Source organism: Botryllus schlosseri, chromosome 12 (assembly GCF_051294905.1).
Source record: "Botryllus schlosseri isolate E-star chromosome 12, Bs_hap1, whole genome shotgun sequence".
In the NCBI taxonomy this organism is placed as follows: Eukaryota; Metazoa; Chordata; class Ascidiacea; order Stolidobranchia; family Styelidae; genus Botryllus; species Botryllus schlosseri.
In genome coordinates, this window is record NC_137247.1 from 9435662 (window position 1) to 9450557 (window position 14896).

The 14896-nt window shown below is 39.7% G+C and overlaps 1 protein-coding gene across 1 annotated transcript in view; it reads right to left on the bottom strand.

Annotated features, from left to right (window-relative positions):
* The window catches only part of LOC145452386 (titin-like), a 157144-nt gene that overhangs the window by 116544 nt on the left and 25704 nt on the right, over window positions 1–14896 (bottom strand). The window contains exons 43-66 of the mRNA XM_080330579.1: window positions 14372–14692; window positions 13271–13564; window positions 13063–13214; window positions 12325–12577; window positions 11166–11363; window positions 10705–10904; window positions 9808–9922; window positions 9553–9752; window positions 8691–8995; window positions 8384–8498; window positions 7570–7775; window positions 6411–6784; window positions 5654–5847; window positions 5483–5597; window positions 5206–5393; window positions 3801–3915; window positions 3595–3734; window positions 3245–3374; window positions 3067–3187; window positions 2069–2544; window positions 1474–1646; window positions 943–1066; window positions 746–888; window positions 475–631 (exon numbers count right to left, since the gene is read on the bottom strand). Coding sequence (XP_080186705.1) covers window positions 475–631; window positions 746–888; window positions 943–1066; window positions 1474–1646; window positions 2069–2544; window positions 3067–3187; window positions 3245–3374; window positions 3595–3734; window positions 3801–3915; window positions 5206–5393; window positions 5483–5597; window positions 5654–5847; window positions 6411–6784; window positions 7570–7775; window positions 8384–8498; window positions 8691–8995; window positions 9553–9752; window positions 9808–9922; window positions 10705–10904; window positions 11166–11363; window positions 12325–12577; window positions 13063–13214; window positions 13271–13564; window positions 14372–14692 — 4809 coding nt within the window. The remainder of the gene's footprint in view (window positions 1–474; window positions 632–745; window positions 889–942; window positions 1067–1473; window positions 1647–2068; window positions 2545–3066; window positions 3188–3244; window positions 3375–3594; window positions 3735–3800; window positions 3916–5205; window positions 5394–5482; window positions 5598–5653; window positions 5848–6410; window positions 6785–7569; window positions 7776–8383; window positions 8499–8690; window positions 8996–9552; window positions 9753–9807; window positions 9923–10704; window positions 10905–11165; window positions 11364–12324; window positions 12578–13062; window positions 13215–13270; window positions 13565–14371; window positions 14693–14896) is intronic.

Consider the following 14896-nt stretch of genomic DNA (forward strand, 5'->3'; position numbering starts at 1 on the left):
GGAATGAGAAGGTTAATAAATTAGGTAAAACTCACGCAACAGGCCAGAAATATACTATTTTGTTTCAGTTTTAGCCACTGCTCTAATCAACTCTTACCAAACAAGCCTCATTCAAGAGGTTTCGTAAACAATAGAATGTAAAGACATACCAAAAACTACATTGTCCAGAGTTACCGCACGTGCCGGGGTAACTTTGGACACAAATAATTTACAAAAATAAGGTACTTATTCATGACCATGGAGATTTTGGAGTAGTTAATTCTAATCTTCGCTCCATAACCCCTGAAAAACACAAAACTTGCCTCCCCTACACTCTAACATTTCCCAGATATTTATCGAAATTATTGAAAACTGTCCAAATTCACCCCGGTTTACAGGTATATTGTTTTGTCAAGCCAAAAGATATTTAGTTAGTATAGTTGCCGGAAATTTATCATTGACTAACAATATAAAACACGACGAAATGGCACTTACTGAACGCCATCTTCGCAACGTAAGGTTCGGACTCGAGCCAAACACCTCTGCCGAATTTATTTTCCGCAGCCACTCGAAACACGTATTCCGTTCCGGTGGTGAGCTTGTTAACACGACACCGATTTGAGGATAATGTCGTGGAAAATGTGGTCCAATTCTAAAATGACACAGAGAGAAGCAATAATAATAATCTAGATATGTGGCACGTGTAGAATTGTCCAAGATTCAAATAACATTAGATATCTCCATCAAGTATTTCATCACAATGTACCTTTTTCCCAGTTTCCCGAAGCTCAATGGTATAACTCAGGATTTCGAATCCGCCATTATCCTGCGGTGGTTTCCAACGAACCGTGACTGCTTCTTTAGTACGATCCTCAAAATTCCATGGCGACGAACATATCCCTGGTATGTCTACAGAGAAAGACTTTCAGCATTAAAATTAACCTTCAAAAAGGTTGACTTTACCTGACACAAATACTTCTACAGATGCAGTGGCTCTTCCCTGGTCATTCTCGACGCAAATAAAATATTTTCCTTTATCACATCTCCTGCACGGGTCAATTAGGAGCTCCGTTGTACCATCAAGTATCTAGCAAAAATAATACATTCGTAATTGGCATATGTAATTACCATGACACTAAGATCAATTGAAAATTACAGACATGCAAAATGCTATTAAAAATGTCCCGCCAAACATCACTTGATTAAACCACTTCCTCCACAAATACATTTTATCATTTCACCTCATTCAACATCTCACATTATGGCTACACAATGAGTATATAAACTTCTATGAAAAAAAAAATCACGCACACAGCTCTATTTGGCAATTTAATTACAAACTTGTGTAGCATAATCATATCATCATGATTGGCTTTTTTCATATATTATCATCCGCTGGTGAAAAGCGTTGAGGTACGATTATAAGATTCAAACATTCAATAGTTCAATATTATCACCTGGACAAGATTACGAGGAAAAAACATGCAAATTTACCTTCAATTTTCGAGTTTCCGAGTCTACAACGTCCGATTCTCCTTTGTCGTGATGGATCCAACGTACCTCCGGTTTTGGCATTCCGGTGATCACAGCGTTCAACAACAATCTGGAACCGCCCCGTACTTCGATGCCTCGTTTAAGGTGAGCAGCAAAACGTACTGATGGAGCAGCTACAAGGAATTTAAAAAGTAGATCTTGATTGATTGACCGTTTTTTTCAGTAGCAATAAAATGATGATTCTCGTTGATGACAGAACTGATAGTATAGATAGGAAAGTAAGCCACATGTGCAACTAATGATTGGCACTCATTACTAGTCCAATACAATGCATAGTCAAAGGAGACTAACGTAAATGCCTGAACGTAACAGTTCTCTGCAGTGGTCGGATTCAATTTTGTTGTCAGCCATTTCTATCACAAAAGTCATATTTTTCAGCCGGTTCTGTTACATAAAGTAACCAGTAACCATTAATACTAGCCAGTTGGCTGATGTCATGTATTTTTTTAGAGTTCTATTGAACTAGTGCAAATAGGCTGAATCCGACCACTGGTTTAAGGTCTCCTACTCTGATAACAAATCGACAAACACGTACCAATCGGGTCCTTTGCGAATACAGAATGTAAAAGAGCCGGCTGGCTCATGCCTGCTTTATTCTCAGCAAACACTCTATATTCATATTCAAGCCCTGGCGTCAGATTCTCCACAATATACTCCGTGTTAGGAAATTCGCTCGCGTCACATATCCAATTTTCCGACCCTTTTTCACGAAATTCCACGCGATACCCAGTCAAATGGCATCCACCTTCTTGACGCGGTTTTCTCCAAGACAGTGCGATTGTCCTAGATGTGGAATCGTTGTGACATAGTTGCTCCGGGCTTGACGGTGGGGATATCGGGTCCATGGCTTTGACTGTGGACTCCAACTCGGCAGGCTGTCCGCGGCCTATTTTGTTGTGCGCGAAGATGCGGAAGTTGTATGACTGCCCGCGAATCAGTTCTGGTACTCTCCATGTCATTTTTTCTGTGTTTAGAGTCACTGTTTTCCACGTGCGCCTACCGCATTCCCGTCTGTTGCAGACAACACGTGACTGTCAATGTTTTTGGAAAAGAAAGCACACAAGAGGTAGTCGTAGTCAAAGTCAGTATTAAAGTTACTGAAGCAACTTCAGAGCCCAACTTTTAATTCATCTGTGTTCGAAAAAACTTACACGCACCGCCTCAAATTTGTAAATATAATGATGAATTTCCTTTGTCTTTTAGTCAAAAAATCACAACTGATGGAGTTTTAACCTAATATCGTAACGGATGGATTCAAAATTGCACCTTACATTTATCGGAGTTCTATATTAAAATTTTCAAGTTTCCGCTGGGTTTGGATATTCAATTATCTGAATTATATCATGTCAGCCCATATTAACATGCTTTTCAATGGACTCATATTTCAAGCATATTGGTCTGCGTTGGAATTCGGTACTACTATATCATACCAGAAAGAAGGTTGCATGATAACATTTAACGGGATTCAAAACAAACTAATTCTCCAAATTACTGTGTGCCGTATACAGCATTTAACAGTTCCCTACAACTTACTTTTCAATAGAATAATACAAAATATGTGAACCACCATCGTCGACCGGCTGTTTCCATGACAAAACACACGATTCGTTACGGATATCGCATACCGTCAATTCTTTTGGACAACAAGGTCGATCTAAGAACAGATATTATAATAGGAGAAATGCATTGACCACGAGCGGAAAGAACTTACCAAGGACCGTCACTCTGCAAGACTTGGACACACTGTCCTTCTTATTTGTGACAGTTATATTATATATCCCGTCATCAATCTTGGATGCAGAAGGAATGAATATTGATGCGGTATTGTTACAAATCGATGTCTGTCCACAAAAAATATGAAGGTAATGTCAGCTGCCAAGACGTACCACATGTACACAACGATTATTTAGAACTCTCTTTTCCACCATAGAGCAAAGCTCTTCGCCTGCCAAGAAGTGTGGATACAACAGTACTATTCACAAATCATACCAACTATGATGTGTGAAATATATCACAACTATTCCCTTAAATGAATAGATAAATTCAAAAAAGTTCACCCACCAAAACATGTCTTGCCAGGTCTTTATCCCCGAGTTTCCATGATATATCCGGCACTGGTTTCCCGTCAAACTTCGTAAGAATGCGTAATCTCTCGCCAGCATTAACGATTAGATTTTCTGGTAAGTCTAACGTAGGCGGATCTGCACGGAGATCAAATCCCCGGTTAAAGCAGCAGTTTATTTGATACCGTGTGATATTTTTCATACAGTCAGGTTTTTCAACTAGTACTTCTTCCGATTCTTCGCTTGGATTACCGATCCCGACAGAATTGAAGGCGGATACTCGGAATTTGTACACACGTCCATTGCGAAGGCCTTCAATCTGAATTATAGAGTCAAAGCACTCAGTAAAACACTTATCGACAGGAAAAATGCTTCAAGGCCGATATCATAGTAAATAGTCTTTAAAAACTCAGTGAGTATAAATAGAGATTTTTCAACACACATTAATCCATTTTCTATTATCTATTTGATTAATGTTGGTAATTCAAGTGTAACGGTATGCAAGGTGAGCACAGGACTGAATTCATACAACAAAGCAATGAAAACTTTGTCTGATAAATCCTATTTACACACATCTAATAGAATTGTAGCACGTTTTATCTACCTAATCACAACGTATGTGTCTCATGTATACATGAAATACAGCAGTGATTTCATTTCATATTCATATTCCACAATTAGTAGTGTCATCAATGCCAATCCAAAATAGAATCAGTGTCTTAAAATAACATGCAGTCCCTAGAGCTCTTCAAAAAGGACTTTTTTTCTCAAATCGTACTGGCTACTTGATAAAATTGTTAGGTTACCTAATTTAAGCCCACACACCAAATTTGGTTCAATTCCAACCAGTAGCCGCATTGCTACACGAGAAGAAAGTTTCTATTTCTTATATAAAACTAAATAACAAAAATTGAATATTTTCTGGAATCGGAGTTATTACCGTCGAAAAATTTGGATTATGAATAAAATAGTATTTACGGTGACCAATTCTTTAATTATTTATTATAGTGGTGCCCACCGTAAATACTATTTTATTCAAATCCAAAAATTTTCGACGGCAATAACTCCGATTCCACTGTTTGGAATTGAACCAAATTTGGTGACAATCGTTTCTATAGGCAGCCTAACACTTTCATGGGGTGAACAGAAAATTTTCAGATTTTTTGTCGTTTAGTTTTATATAAGAAATAGAAACTTTCTTCTCCTGTAGCAGTGCGGCTACTGGTTAGAATTGAACCAAATTTGGTGTGTAGGCTTAAATTAGGTAACCTAACAATTTTATCAAGTAGCCAGTACGATTTGAGAAAAAAGTCATTTTTGAAGAGCCCTATTGTACACGTGTGATAACAAATTCGACATTTATTTTAGCTTACTGTTTCTCTTAGTCTGCACCAGCATGGTGCTTGGACAATGCGAAGAAACTGCGAGTCAGTACCACAATTTATCTCAGAGCGTCTAGCAGGGAAGTTTTTCAAGTCATTAGCCCGATCCTCCCAGGGATAGAACCCTTAACCAACCATTTGTGAAATCTGCGTTCTACCGCTCAGTTAATTCTTTGGTTTGAATTTGCGAAACATGCAAGTGATTGCTTATGAGAATTTTCTCTTACCAGTCCTTGAACGTTTACTAACGGTAGAACGTTACATCTGATCCAGCTGTCATCGTCAGCAAGACATCTATCCACGTAATAGCCGAGTATGTCGTCTCCGCCGTTGCGGGCTGGCTCGACCCATTTCAGCGTGACTGACGTTTGACTTTTATCGATCAGATACAAGCTTGTCGGTGGCCCAGGAGGCACTAAAATACCACGTAGAAAGACAATATTTGAAGGAATTCTTTTATGTACTGACTAAGTGACTACCAAAACCATTTAGAATCATACTTACATATGGGATCTCGTACAAGTATCACGGGCGTTGGTTCACTCGGCTCTCCATAGCCAGCTTCATTCACTGCCATCACACGGAATTGATATTCTGAATAAGGTGTGACATCTTCGCACTGAAAAGAGACACATCGTGTGACAATGGCAACCTAAAATTCACTGGCGATCTTACCTTGTACGTGCAGTTAGGTCCTGCGGTTTTGCCAGACTTGGACCATTTTTCACTTGTTTCAGACACGGCCTTTTTTTCAACGATGTAAAACTCGATATCGGCGCCTCCGTCGAAGGTCGGATTTTTCCAAACCAGGTCCACGTCGTAACGGGAAACGGAGGCGGCCTTTAGAAATCTTGGTTTTCCGGGCGCAACTACAGGGAAAGGTTCAGTGTTTACAAGCATCATCGATTTAGGAAATTGATTTACACGCATTGAAATACACTCAATAGCAGAAAATGGCACCAAACACACACTAACACATGACGGCTGTTATAAAATCAGTATTTTTAATTACCAAATGGTGTTAACCCATTTGTGTCTCAATAGTACATCGTAGCTCTGTGACTTTAATTCAGTATAGACACTGGACATGTAGCTAAAATGGTTTGAGGTGATTGCCGGCATATAAATTACATCAATGTATGACTCACAAATAAATTATCGTGCAGAATTCTTTTTTAAAATTGCATGTTATAATATATATGACACAGTAGCTTGGTACTTGATAGGAATGGCGGCAAGATTGAACAAAAATGAAATCAACTACTGCTTTACTACCTATGAGACATATAATCACTACGAAATGCTGTTTCGTATCAATAAAACGGAAATTCGACTCTTGCATTTCAAAGTTCCAAAAGTCAGTTGACTGCGCAGCAACTCCATTCAAATCCGTCCACACCAGACATCAATTTAAAATATCAATACGACTCACCAAACATACAAACAGCAGTCGCCATGGTAACATCACTCCATAGACTTTGCCCTCCTTCATTAACAGCCGCAACACGATACCCATGGGCGGCACCTTCTTTCAAATCAGCGTCACTGTACAGACAATCCTGGATATCGTCACACAACCGAGTCCACGTCTTCTGCTTGGAATCCGACTTTTCGATGACATATCTCGATATTTTACTGCCCCCGTCGTAATCTGGAAGCATCCATTGAAGGGTGATGGAGGTTTTTGTGGTTCCGACGCATTTGAGATTCCGCGGAGCGTCGGGCCCAGTAATTTTTGGCTTGCAAATCACCACGTTAGATTCTTCACTCAGTTCAGATTGGCCGGCTCTATTGACGGCTGCGATTCTGTGTAACAATTGAAGATCATTAACAACTGCACATGGTTTCTTCCTTGAAATAATATATAATAGGATGGAAAATAACTAAATGACTGTATATTGCAGTGGTTCTTATACTTTTGTAAGGAGCTAAGCCCCACAATTGTCATTCACCAAAAAGAATATGTACATTGTACGTATTTAGGTAAACCTACATCTCGCTACACATAAAGGAGATGAATGAAACCGGCCTGAATTTACCCTATCAGATACACAGATTCCGAAAATGTAAATTATAATCTAGTTATGACACCAGAACTCCAACAAAATTCACTCTCAAAGATGAAAATTGGAATTGTTCCGAGGAATCGCAACGCTGTGATACAATGAAGCATTAACGTTAAGTTTCCATTGTTCGGTAACAATGTGTCTGGACGAAGTTGACCAGTTGCCTGAGACGATTTTGGGAATGTGTGATTTCAAATTAGTTAGTGTCACTCTCATATCATGTTTGCAACAAAATCCATTGCTTTTTTCGATTTAACATCTACCATACTCGTATAGTATTCCGTATATAGGCTAGTACCGGCCCGATATCTTGTAACAAAGAGCAAGAGTTTCTCAAATGGTTACGAGTCTATGTCAACTTTGCATTTTTTTCGAACAACCCAGCATGCCAATGTAAGGCTCATATACTCAAACACGTTAAGTAAATAATGACAGGTTGAGATTGGAATTGCCAGTTACAACTTTATACAGAAAAATGACAATCATGGATACGCAACTCGAATGCAGTCCCATTTCTGCACTTACTTGAAAGTGTACTCGAACTTGTGCGGTATCAAATCCACTACGTCGTGCTCGCATTCGTGCACTGCTGCCTCCCACAAAACATAATCGCTTGTCCATTCCGTTTCACCCATGACACGTTTTCTCAGCATGACGACATAATGGGTGATCGCACCTCCTCCGTTGAATTCCGGCTCACGCCAGCGTAAGCGACATCCGTTCCTTGCCACCTGACGAAGAGACAGTATAATTTACGAATGGGCATGCGGACAAAGTAATGTGTGTCAAAACCACAAGTTTATATCAGAGAGGAATTCCAAATAGGTTAGGGATAAAGTCAAGAGTCATGAGTAAGGATAGGGTTAACTTGGTTTAGTTTGAATAACTCACATTCATGGCACTCGCTATTTTTAATGGCTGGCCATTTTGAATGACTCGGCATTATGAATTTCCGCTGATTTTAAACTCGCTATCTTAAATGACTCGCTGTTTTTAATTCGATTTATTGTTAACAATTTCATCATTTCAATACACCGCAAGACGGCGATGCAATGAAAGATAGGAAAGTGTTGAAACGACTTGGAGTAGTCTTCGAAATCAGACACCCACCTGGCCTAGGCAGTGTAAAAGGGAGGCCTGCACACTGAATGAAAGTAAAAGAAATTAATATAAAAGGATAGGCTACAAAAAGAGGTAGTACGTGTCGGAAGGCGTGATCGATATGTCATATGTATATGTGACATGTTGAACGATTACCGTATATGAAAGTACGCACTGCTTGAAATAATTTCGTAAGCCTAATTCGACCACCAATCGCGATTTGCTTCCAAAATCTCACCTCCACAACAGCAGGCTTCCCCGGTCTTGTCGGTGTTTCAATTGGATTATCAGCAAGAATCGGATCGGTCACTTCGCTGGGTTTACTCAGACCACACGTATTTTCGGCAAAAACCCTGAAATAGTCCGCAGGTTGATATCATAGAATATATTTGCGGAGGTGGTCAGCAACAATGTACTTGCAGTCAAGTAGATATTTTCCTAAAATAACCACACCCGATTCCTACTCTTGCTTGACTACTAACGCTAACTACTTTGACTTTGTATTCTGAATATTTGTGGACTAAATAACCGCACAGTAACTATACCTGAAACAATATTCCTTGGACTTTTGCAGCCCGGACACAAAGTAATGAAAGGTGTCCTCGTCCAAAGGCTCGTTCCTGAGTCTGATCCAGTTTCCCTCTGCACCCTGTCGCATTTCAACGTAGTATCCGGTGATGTCTTGACCGCCGTTATCCCGGGGTTCCTGCCACGTGACCGTCATGCAGTCTTCGGAAACGTCTTGCATCTCAACAGCTTCTGGTGGGACGGGTACGGCAAACGGATTTGCGGCGGTGATGTTAGTGGTGACGCACTCTTTGCCGGGGCCTAGCTTGTTGATGGCGCTGACCTATGAATAAGGTAATTAATTTGGAATTAATAAAAATTCAATTACATAGACTACTTAACCAAGCTTTTTTAGTGGCATTGTACATATACACAGACACTATGAGAAAAAACGTTAGTATTCTCCTGGCTGTAGAGTGGAGACAGATACAAAAATACCCAAATCACTTGTTAAATCGGCTAAACATTAACAGCGTCAGTTTAAACCAAAGAACAAACAAAAAACACCAAATTGCTATAAAATAGGCATATCCTATATGGTCGCATATCTATTATGTCTAGGACACCAAATCTTTTGAGCAGACATTTCTTTGACAGGCAACCAGGCATCTTTGGGGCCCGAGCAATGATACAGAGTACCAGTTGTAGTTTTTGCTGTGGGTTAAGTGCACTTTTACTGAGCCTTGAGGTACACCACAGGTAACCAGATGAAGAGAAGATAAAGAGTCATAAATTGCAACCATTTGTTGGCATCCAGTGAGGTAGCTTTACGTAAGCTCGAATTGTGGGCCTCTGAACCCGTAACGCGCCAATTTCAAAAGAAAAATATCATGATCTCACCCCGAAATCGTAGCAGCAGCCTTCCGTTAAATCTTCGACTCGATATTTCCTTGTTTCACTTCCAACCACAGCAAGCTTTGTCCACTTTTGACGCCCTAATTCGCGTCTCAAAATTTGGTAACCAGTAATCTCACACCCGCCGTCATCATCGGGTGCAGTCCATAGGAGATCACAGTAGCTCACGTTGATATTATCAACATCTAAACACAGCGCACAATTCAGCGGAGTAGTAAGAATATCAGAATTTGGCCATACCGAGGCTGACTGGAGCGGTAGGTTTGTCGAGGACTTGTACTGTGCATACTGCCGATACTTTTCCGTGTTCATTTTGGGCGATGATAGAATAGTCGCCGTGATCATCCCTTTTGGTCTGCACAGTGAAAATTATTGCATATCATTTCATTGCATTAAGATCAGGTTGAGGTATAGTAAATACTGTACAATGAGGAACAAGCAATCAAATATTCGCAGGGTTGCACGATTTTCTGATGACTCGACTTGACTCGAATCATTTTTTCAAAATACAGGAAATGAGTCGACTCGACTCGAGTCAATCTGTGTATTGACTCGACTTGGACTCGAGTCATTGCGCATGACTCGAACCAAGTCATTGACTCGAGACTCAGACGGCCAAGACCGACATTTCATTGTAATTCCGAAGCCAACACACCATTAGGATTTCGTCTGTTGGTACTGGTACTTGGATATGCCACCAGAAACTGCTAAAAATGAGGAAAATTGGTATATTATAAATGCGAAACATCCGTTATCACCAAACAGAGTTATAAAAAGTGAGTTTACCAAGACTTTAACTGGAAACTGAGCAGTCTATACAATGACTTGGACTCGAGTCATAATTCCATGACTCGGACTCGACCCTCTGCTCGCTGACTTGGACTCTGACTTGAGTTGTGCTTCAGTTTCATCCAATAATGTCATCTGTACCCAGGTTTCTGAGTAACTAATCTTTAGAACCAGACCAGTAATGCAGGATTCCCGCAAATAAACCTGAGCATGATTGCTGAATCAGCAGGAATATGAAGTTTTGATTTGTATATTCTTAAATGTGATTTACAATGATTTTCGAATGCATTTGTGCATCAAATAAGACAACCACAAATGTGAAGTTGGGAGTATTCCGCTAGTGCCAACCTTTAATATTCGCAGCATCGATCCATATTCGGTCCTTTCGATGATGAGAGATTTTTCAGACTGAAGGGGAACGTTGTTGCAAGTCCATCTGGTGGACGGATACGGACGACCTAATACTTTGGCGACAATTTCAACTTCTTCTCCAGCAGTAACTGTTATGCCGTCAGATGCACCGCTGACCAGTTCAATAGTGGGTAGTGCTGAGGAAAAATTTCAAAATTTAACACATTTGGCTCCATGTTAATAAAGTATATAAAAATAAACTACATCATTTAGGAAGAAAAAATTTGAAAGCCCACGCTACCAATGCTGCGAAAGATAGTGATAGATATAATATTCATTTAAATAATTAAATAATCTCAACCCTTCAGAACACTCTTCAGAAACGCTGATTGATTGATTAATAAATTACATTTAGCTTTCAGACGGGAACAACTATACGCTTAACCATATGTCATTACCCCTGTCATCTTGTATCAAAACAAGATCAGTTGCTTCCGACTCCTCTCCGGCCCCCGCTTTGTTCACAGCTTTAATTTGAAACTGGTATCTTGTGTCGGTTTTCAATTCTCGTAGTATAGCCTTTGTTTCGTATCCGTTCGTGCTAAGCATCACAGTAAAGTCTTCTTCATCCTCTGCGCGTGCCTCCACAATATAACCTGGAAATATGATCAACGTCAATAGCTGTGGCGCGCACACTTAAGAAGTCTTCTTCTATTTTGTAATACCTTCTATGCTTCTAGTCCCGTGATATATATATATGTATTAGGGCTGTTAAAAAAAACTTTCTGCCAGATTTCACTGACTGCTTGATAAAATTGTTAGGTTGGTTAAAAAAACGCTGCACACCAACTTCGGCTCAATTCCAACCAGTGGAAGCGATATTCTTGCAGTAGAAAGTTTTGAATTTATCATTCAAAAACAATAAAATACAATTTCAAAATTCTTCTGTCAAACCCATAAAATTGTTAGGCTGTCAGTAGACATGATTCACTCCAAATTTGGCTCAATTCCAACCACTACAAGCGAAGTTATTGCAGTAGAAAAATTTGGATTTGAATAAAATAGTATTTACGGTGACCAACTCTTTGATTATATTATTTATTATAAAATCATGAAATTACGGTAGCAATTTTTCTACTGCAATAACTTCGCTTCTAGTGGTTGGAATTGAGCCAAATTTGGTATGCATCATCTCTACTGACAGCCTAACAATTTTAGGGGTTCAACAGAAAAATTTTGAAATTTCATTTTTTTATTTTTAATGATAAATTCAAAACTTTCAACTGCAAGAATGTCGCTTCTACTGGTTGGAATTGAGCCAAAGTTGGTGTGCAGCGTTTTTTTAACCAACCTAACAATTTTATCAAGTAGCCAGTGAAATCTGAAGGAAAATTTTTTTTGAACAACCCTAATATGTATAACCAAAATTACTTGTCTATACACATTATACGCATATCTTCAATGTTCAATAAGGCACTGACAGTACTTGAAAACATCATAGCAATAAATTACATGATTGATAAGATAATAACAGTTCCTTCTAAAAAATATCACCACACATGAATTAACCCATCCAAAAAAACAGGACGCACATAAAATCGAGCGGTCGATTCTTACGTGTGATTTTCGAGCCACCGTCATATTCCGGCGGTGACCACACAAGAGTTAGAGAGTTCTTCTTGACATTCGAATATGCGATATTGGCAGGGGCGTCCGGAACATGCAACGGATCTTCAGCGACTATGATTTCCGACTCGTCCGAATACGGACCGCGACCGTACGTTGTCACAGCGCATACTCGGAACACATACGATTTTCCCTGTCGAAGATCTTGAACGCTGAATTCTTCAGCATCGTTACCCTCTGCGACCTGTACGAAAATTATTTATACATGACAGAATACAGGGAGTCGCCTGTCATCACTATATGGGTTGATAGACATAGGATAGACAAGGATGAGCAATATGTACTGTACATATACTCCTGCGTAGCAACACAATTTTGAAAATTGAAATTCAAAGTTACCGCCAGCCCATACTTTAGAAGCAAAGTAAGAATCTTCGGTGGCACAGGTACAAGACCATGCCAAATGCAAAGACATAGGACAGGATGCAGCTGATAGGATCAAAGGTGGTCAAAGTGGTCAGTGTTGCTAATCAAGTAGAAGAAGTGCATGTTGTCAAAACTTAATTCAGCAGTACTGATTAATTGTGGCTAGGATACTAAGATAGAAAATCCTCTGTTCATCCGCAGCATAGCAACACAGACTAGGGAATCAGTCATATCATTATTATTTGTATTACAGGATACCACAACCCTTCATTAAACAAATACAAACGCATAACAGTGAAATACCTTAATCCAAGCTTTGCGGTCAATCTCTCTTTTCTCAATGCAGTACGACAAAATTTTTGAACCGCCATCGTCAGCGGGAGCTTCCCACGACAGAAAACAAGACGCAGATGTGACTTCGCTGGTTTTCAAATTCAGAACTTTACCGGGTTTGGCTGCAAAGTTTATGTTATTCGGTCTGTAGACTGAAGCCCATATAAATTTACATTACCGTATACTGAGATAGTAAATGTACACTCTGCTGTTCCTTCCGCATTTTCAAGCAGCAGTTTATAATCTCCACAGTCGGTGATGCGATATGAATTCCGAATTTTCAAACTCGTGAAAGTGGCAGCGGTTTGAATGTCGCTACGTTCGTCTTTAGTCAACACTGTGTTATTTGAGGATTGTATCCAAGTCATCGTCGGGACGGGGCGTCCAAACACCGGAACCCGGATTGTAATGCTCTCCGGTTCAACGACCGTGATATGCTTCTTATCGTCTGCTACTCGGAAGCTGGGGCCAACTGTGAAAGAGAGTAGTAATTTGATGCATCGCCAGTTTTGCTAGATGAAGATATTTGAAGAGCTTCTTGAAGGTACAGAACCGCAATATACAATTGACAACTGACCAGTATATTCATATCGAAACGAGCGCGAATATTTTCGGCTGACACTCGTCAGGGGTAATCGTCAGCAACATTGTATATCAACGATTGATTAATATATTATTCAATCAGATGACGCTATCCTTTGCAGTGCATTTGAGTGCATCCTTTTTAAATGGGTAAATCATGGAATGCCCGTATATGACTCGACTGTGTTGAATATCAATCCCAGTTTGCGTTTTTGAGATTCAACTCATCGTATTTGGATAGGTATTGTAGCGCCAATGTGCTTAGCATACTAAATAATGTAACGTAAAAATACCTTCAGGAATTTTCTTTCGTATTTTATACTAATTACCCTATTGCCACAGATAGTACATTGTGTAGCATATTTCGCCCTATTATCAATAGTTCTATCCTTGTGAAAACAACAAAAGATTGTGATACAATGAAAAAATTCTTGAGACCAACTGTGACTGCAAGTTATGAGAGCGAATTCCTGAAGGTGTTTCGACATTACATAAATCACTTTTGCCCAGACATGATCAGTGATCACGGCCTCATTGTGTAATTATTAGCACTGTTAACGTCCGTGTGGCTATTTTGGCCTGCGGTGAGCAATGTGGTTGAGAACAGTGGAGTTTTATAGTTATAGTTTCAACATCGTTTGCTGGCTTCAGTTTAAGAACCCCCTGAGCAAACTAGAACAAATAAAAGATGACCAACCTCTGGCGTCTACCGCGGCAAGAAAAGGAGTTTCGTGACTCGGTTTCCCATACCCCACCCGGTTCTGTGCTTTCACCCGGAACGAATACTTTGACCCTTCCTCCAAGTCAGCTACGGTATGACTCGTGATATTATCTCCCGTTATTCTCACTCCCGTTGTCCAATTATCGGCGTCTTCGTCGTCAGTTGCTTTGCAGCATTGTTGAATCAGATAGCCGGTAATGGCAGAGCCACCGTCACTGAGAGGTTTGGACCATAATATGTCTATCGTGGAGCTGGTAGGATTTTCACAGATCACTTGTTGAGGCGATGACGGTAAATCTGAGATAGTACGAGAAATCAAATAAGAGAGATTTACTATCATCAGAGAAAGTGTTAGACATTCCAAGACTTGAGTACATTGAGCAGATAGGCTGTTCAAAAATAATTTTTTAGTTTAAAATTTGCGCCTACTTGATAAAAATGTCAGATTGGCTAAAAAACGTTGCACGCCAAATTTGTCTCAATTTTTCTAGAACATTTGAA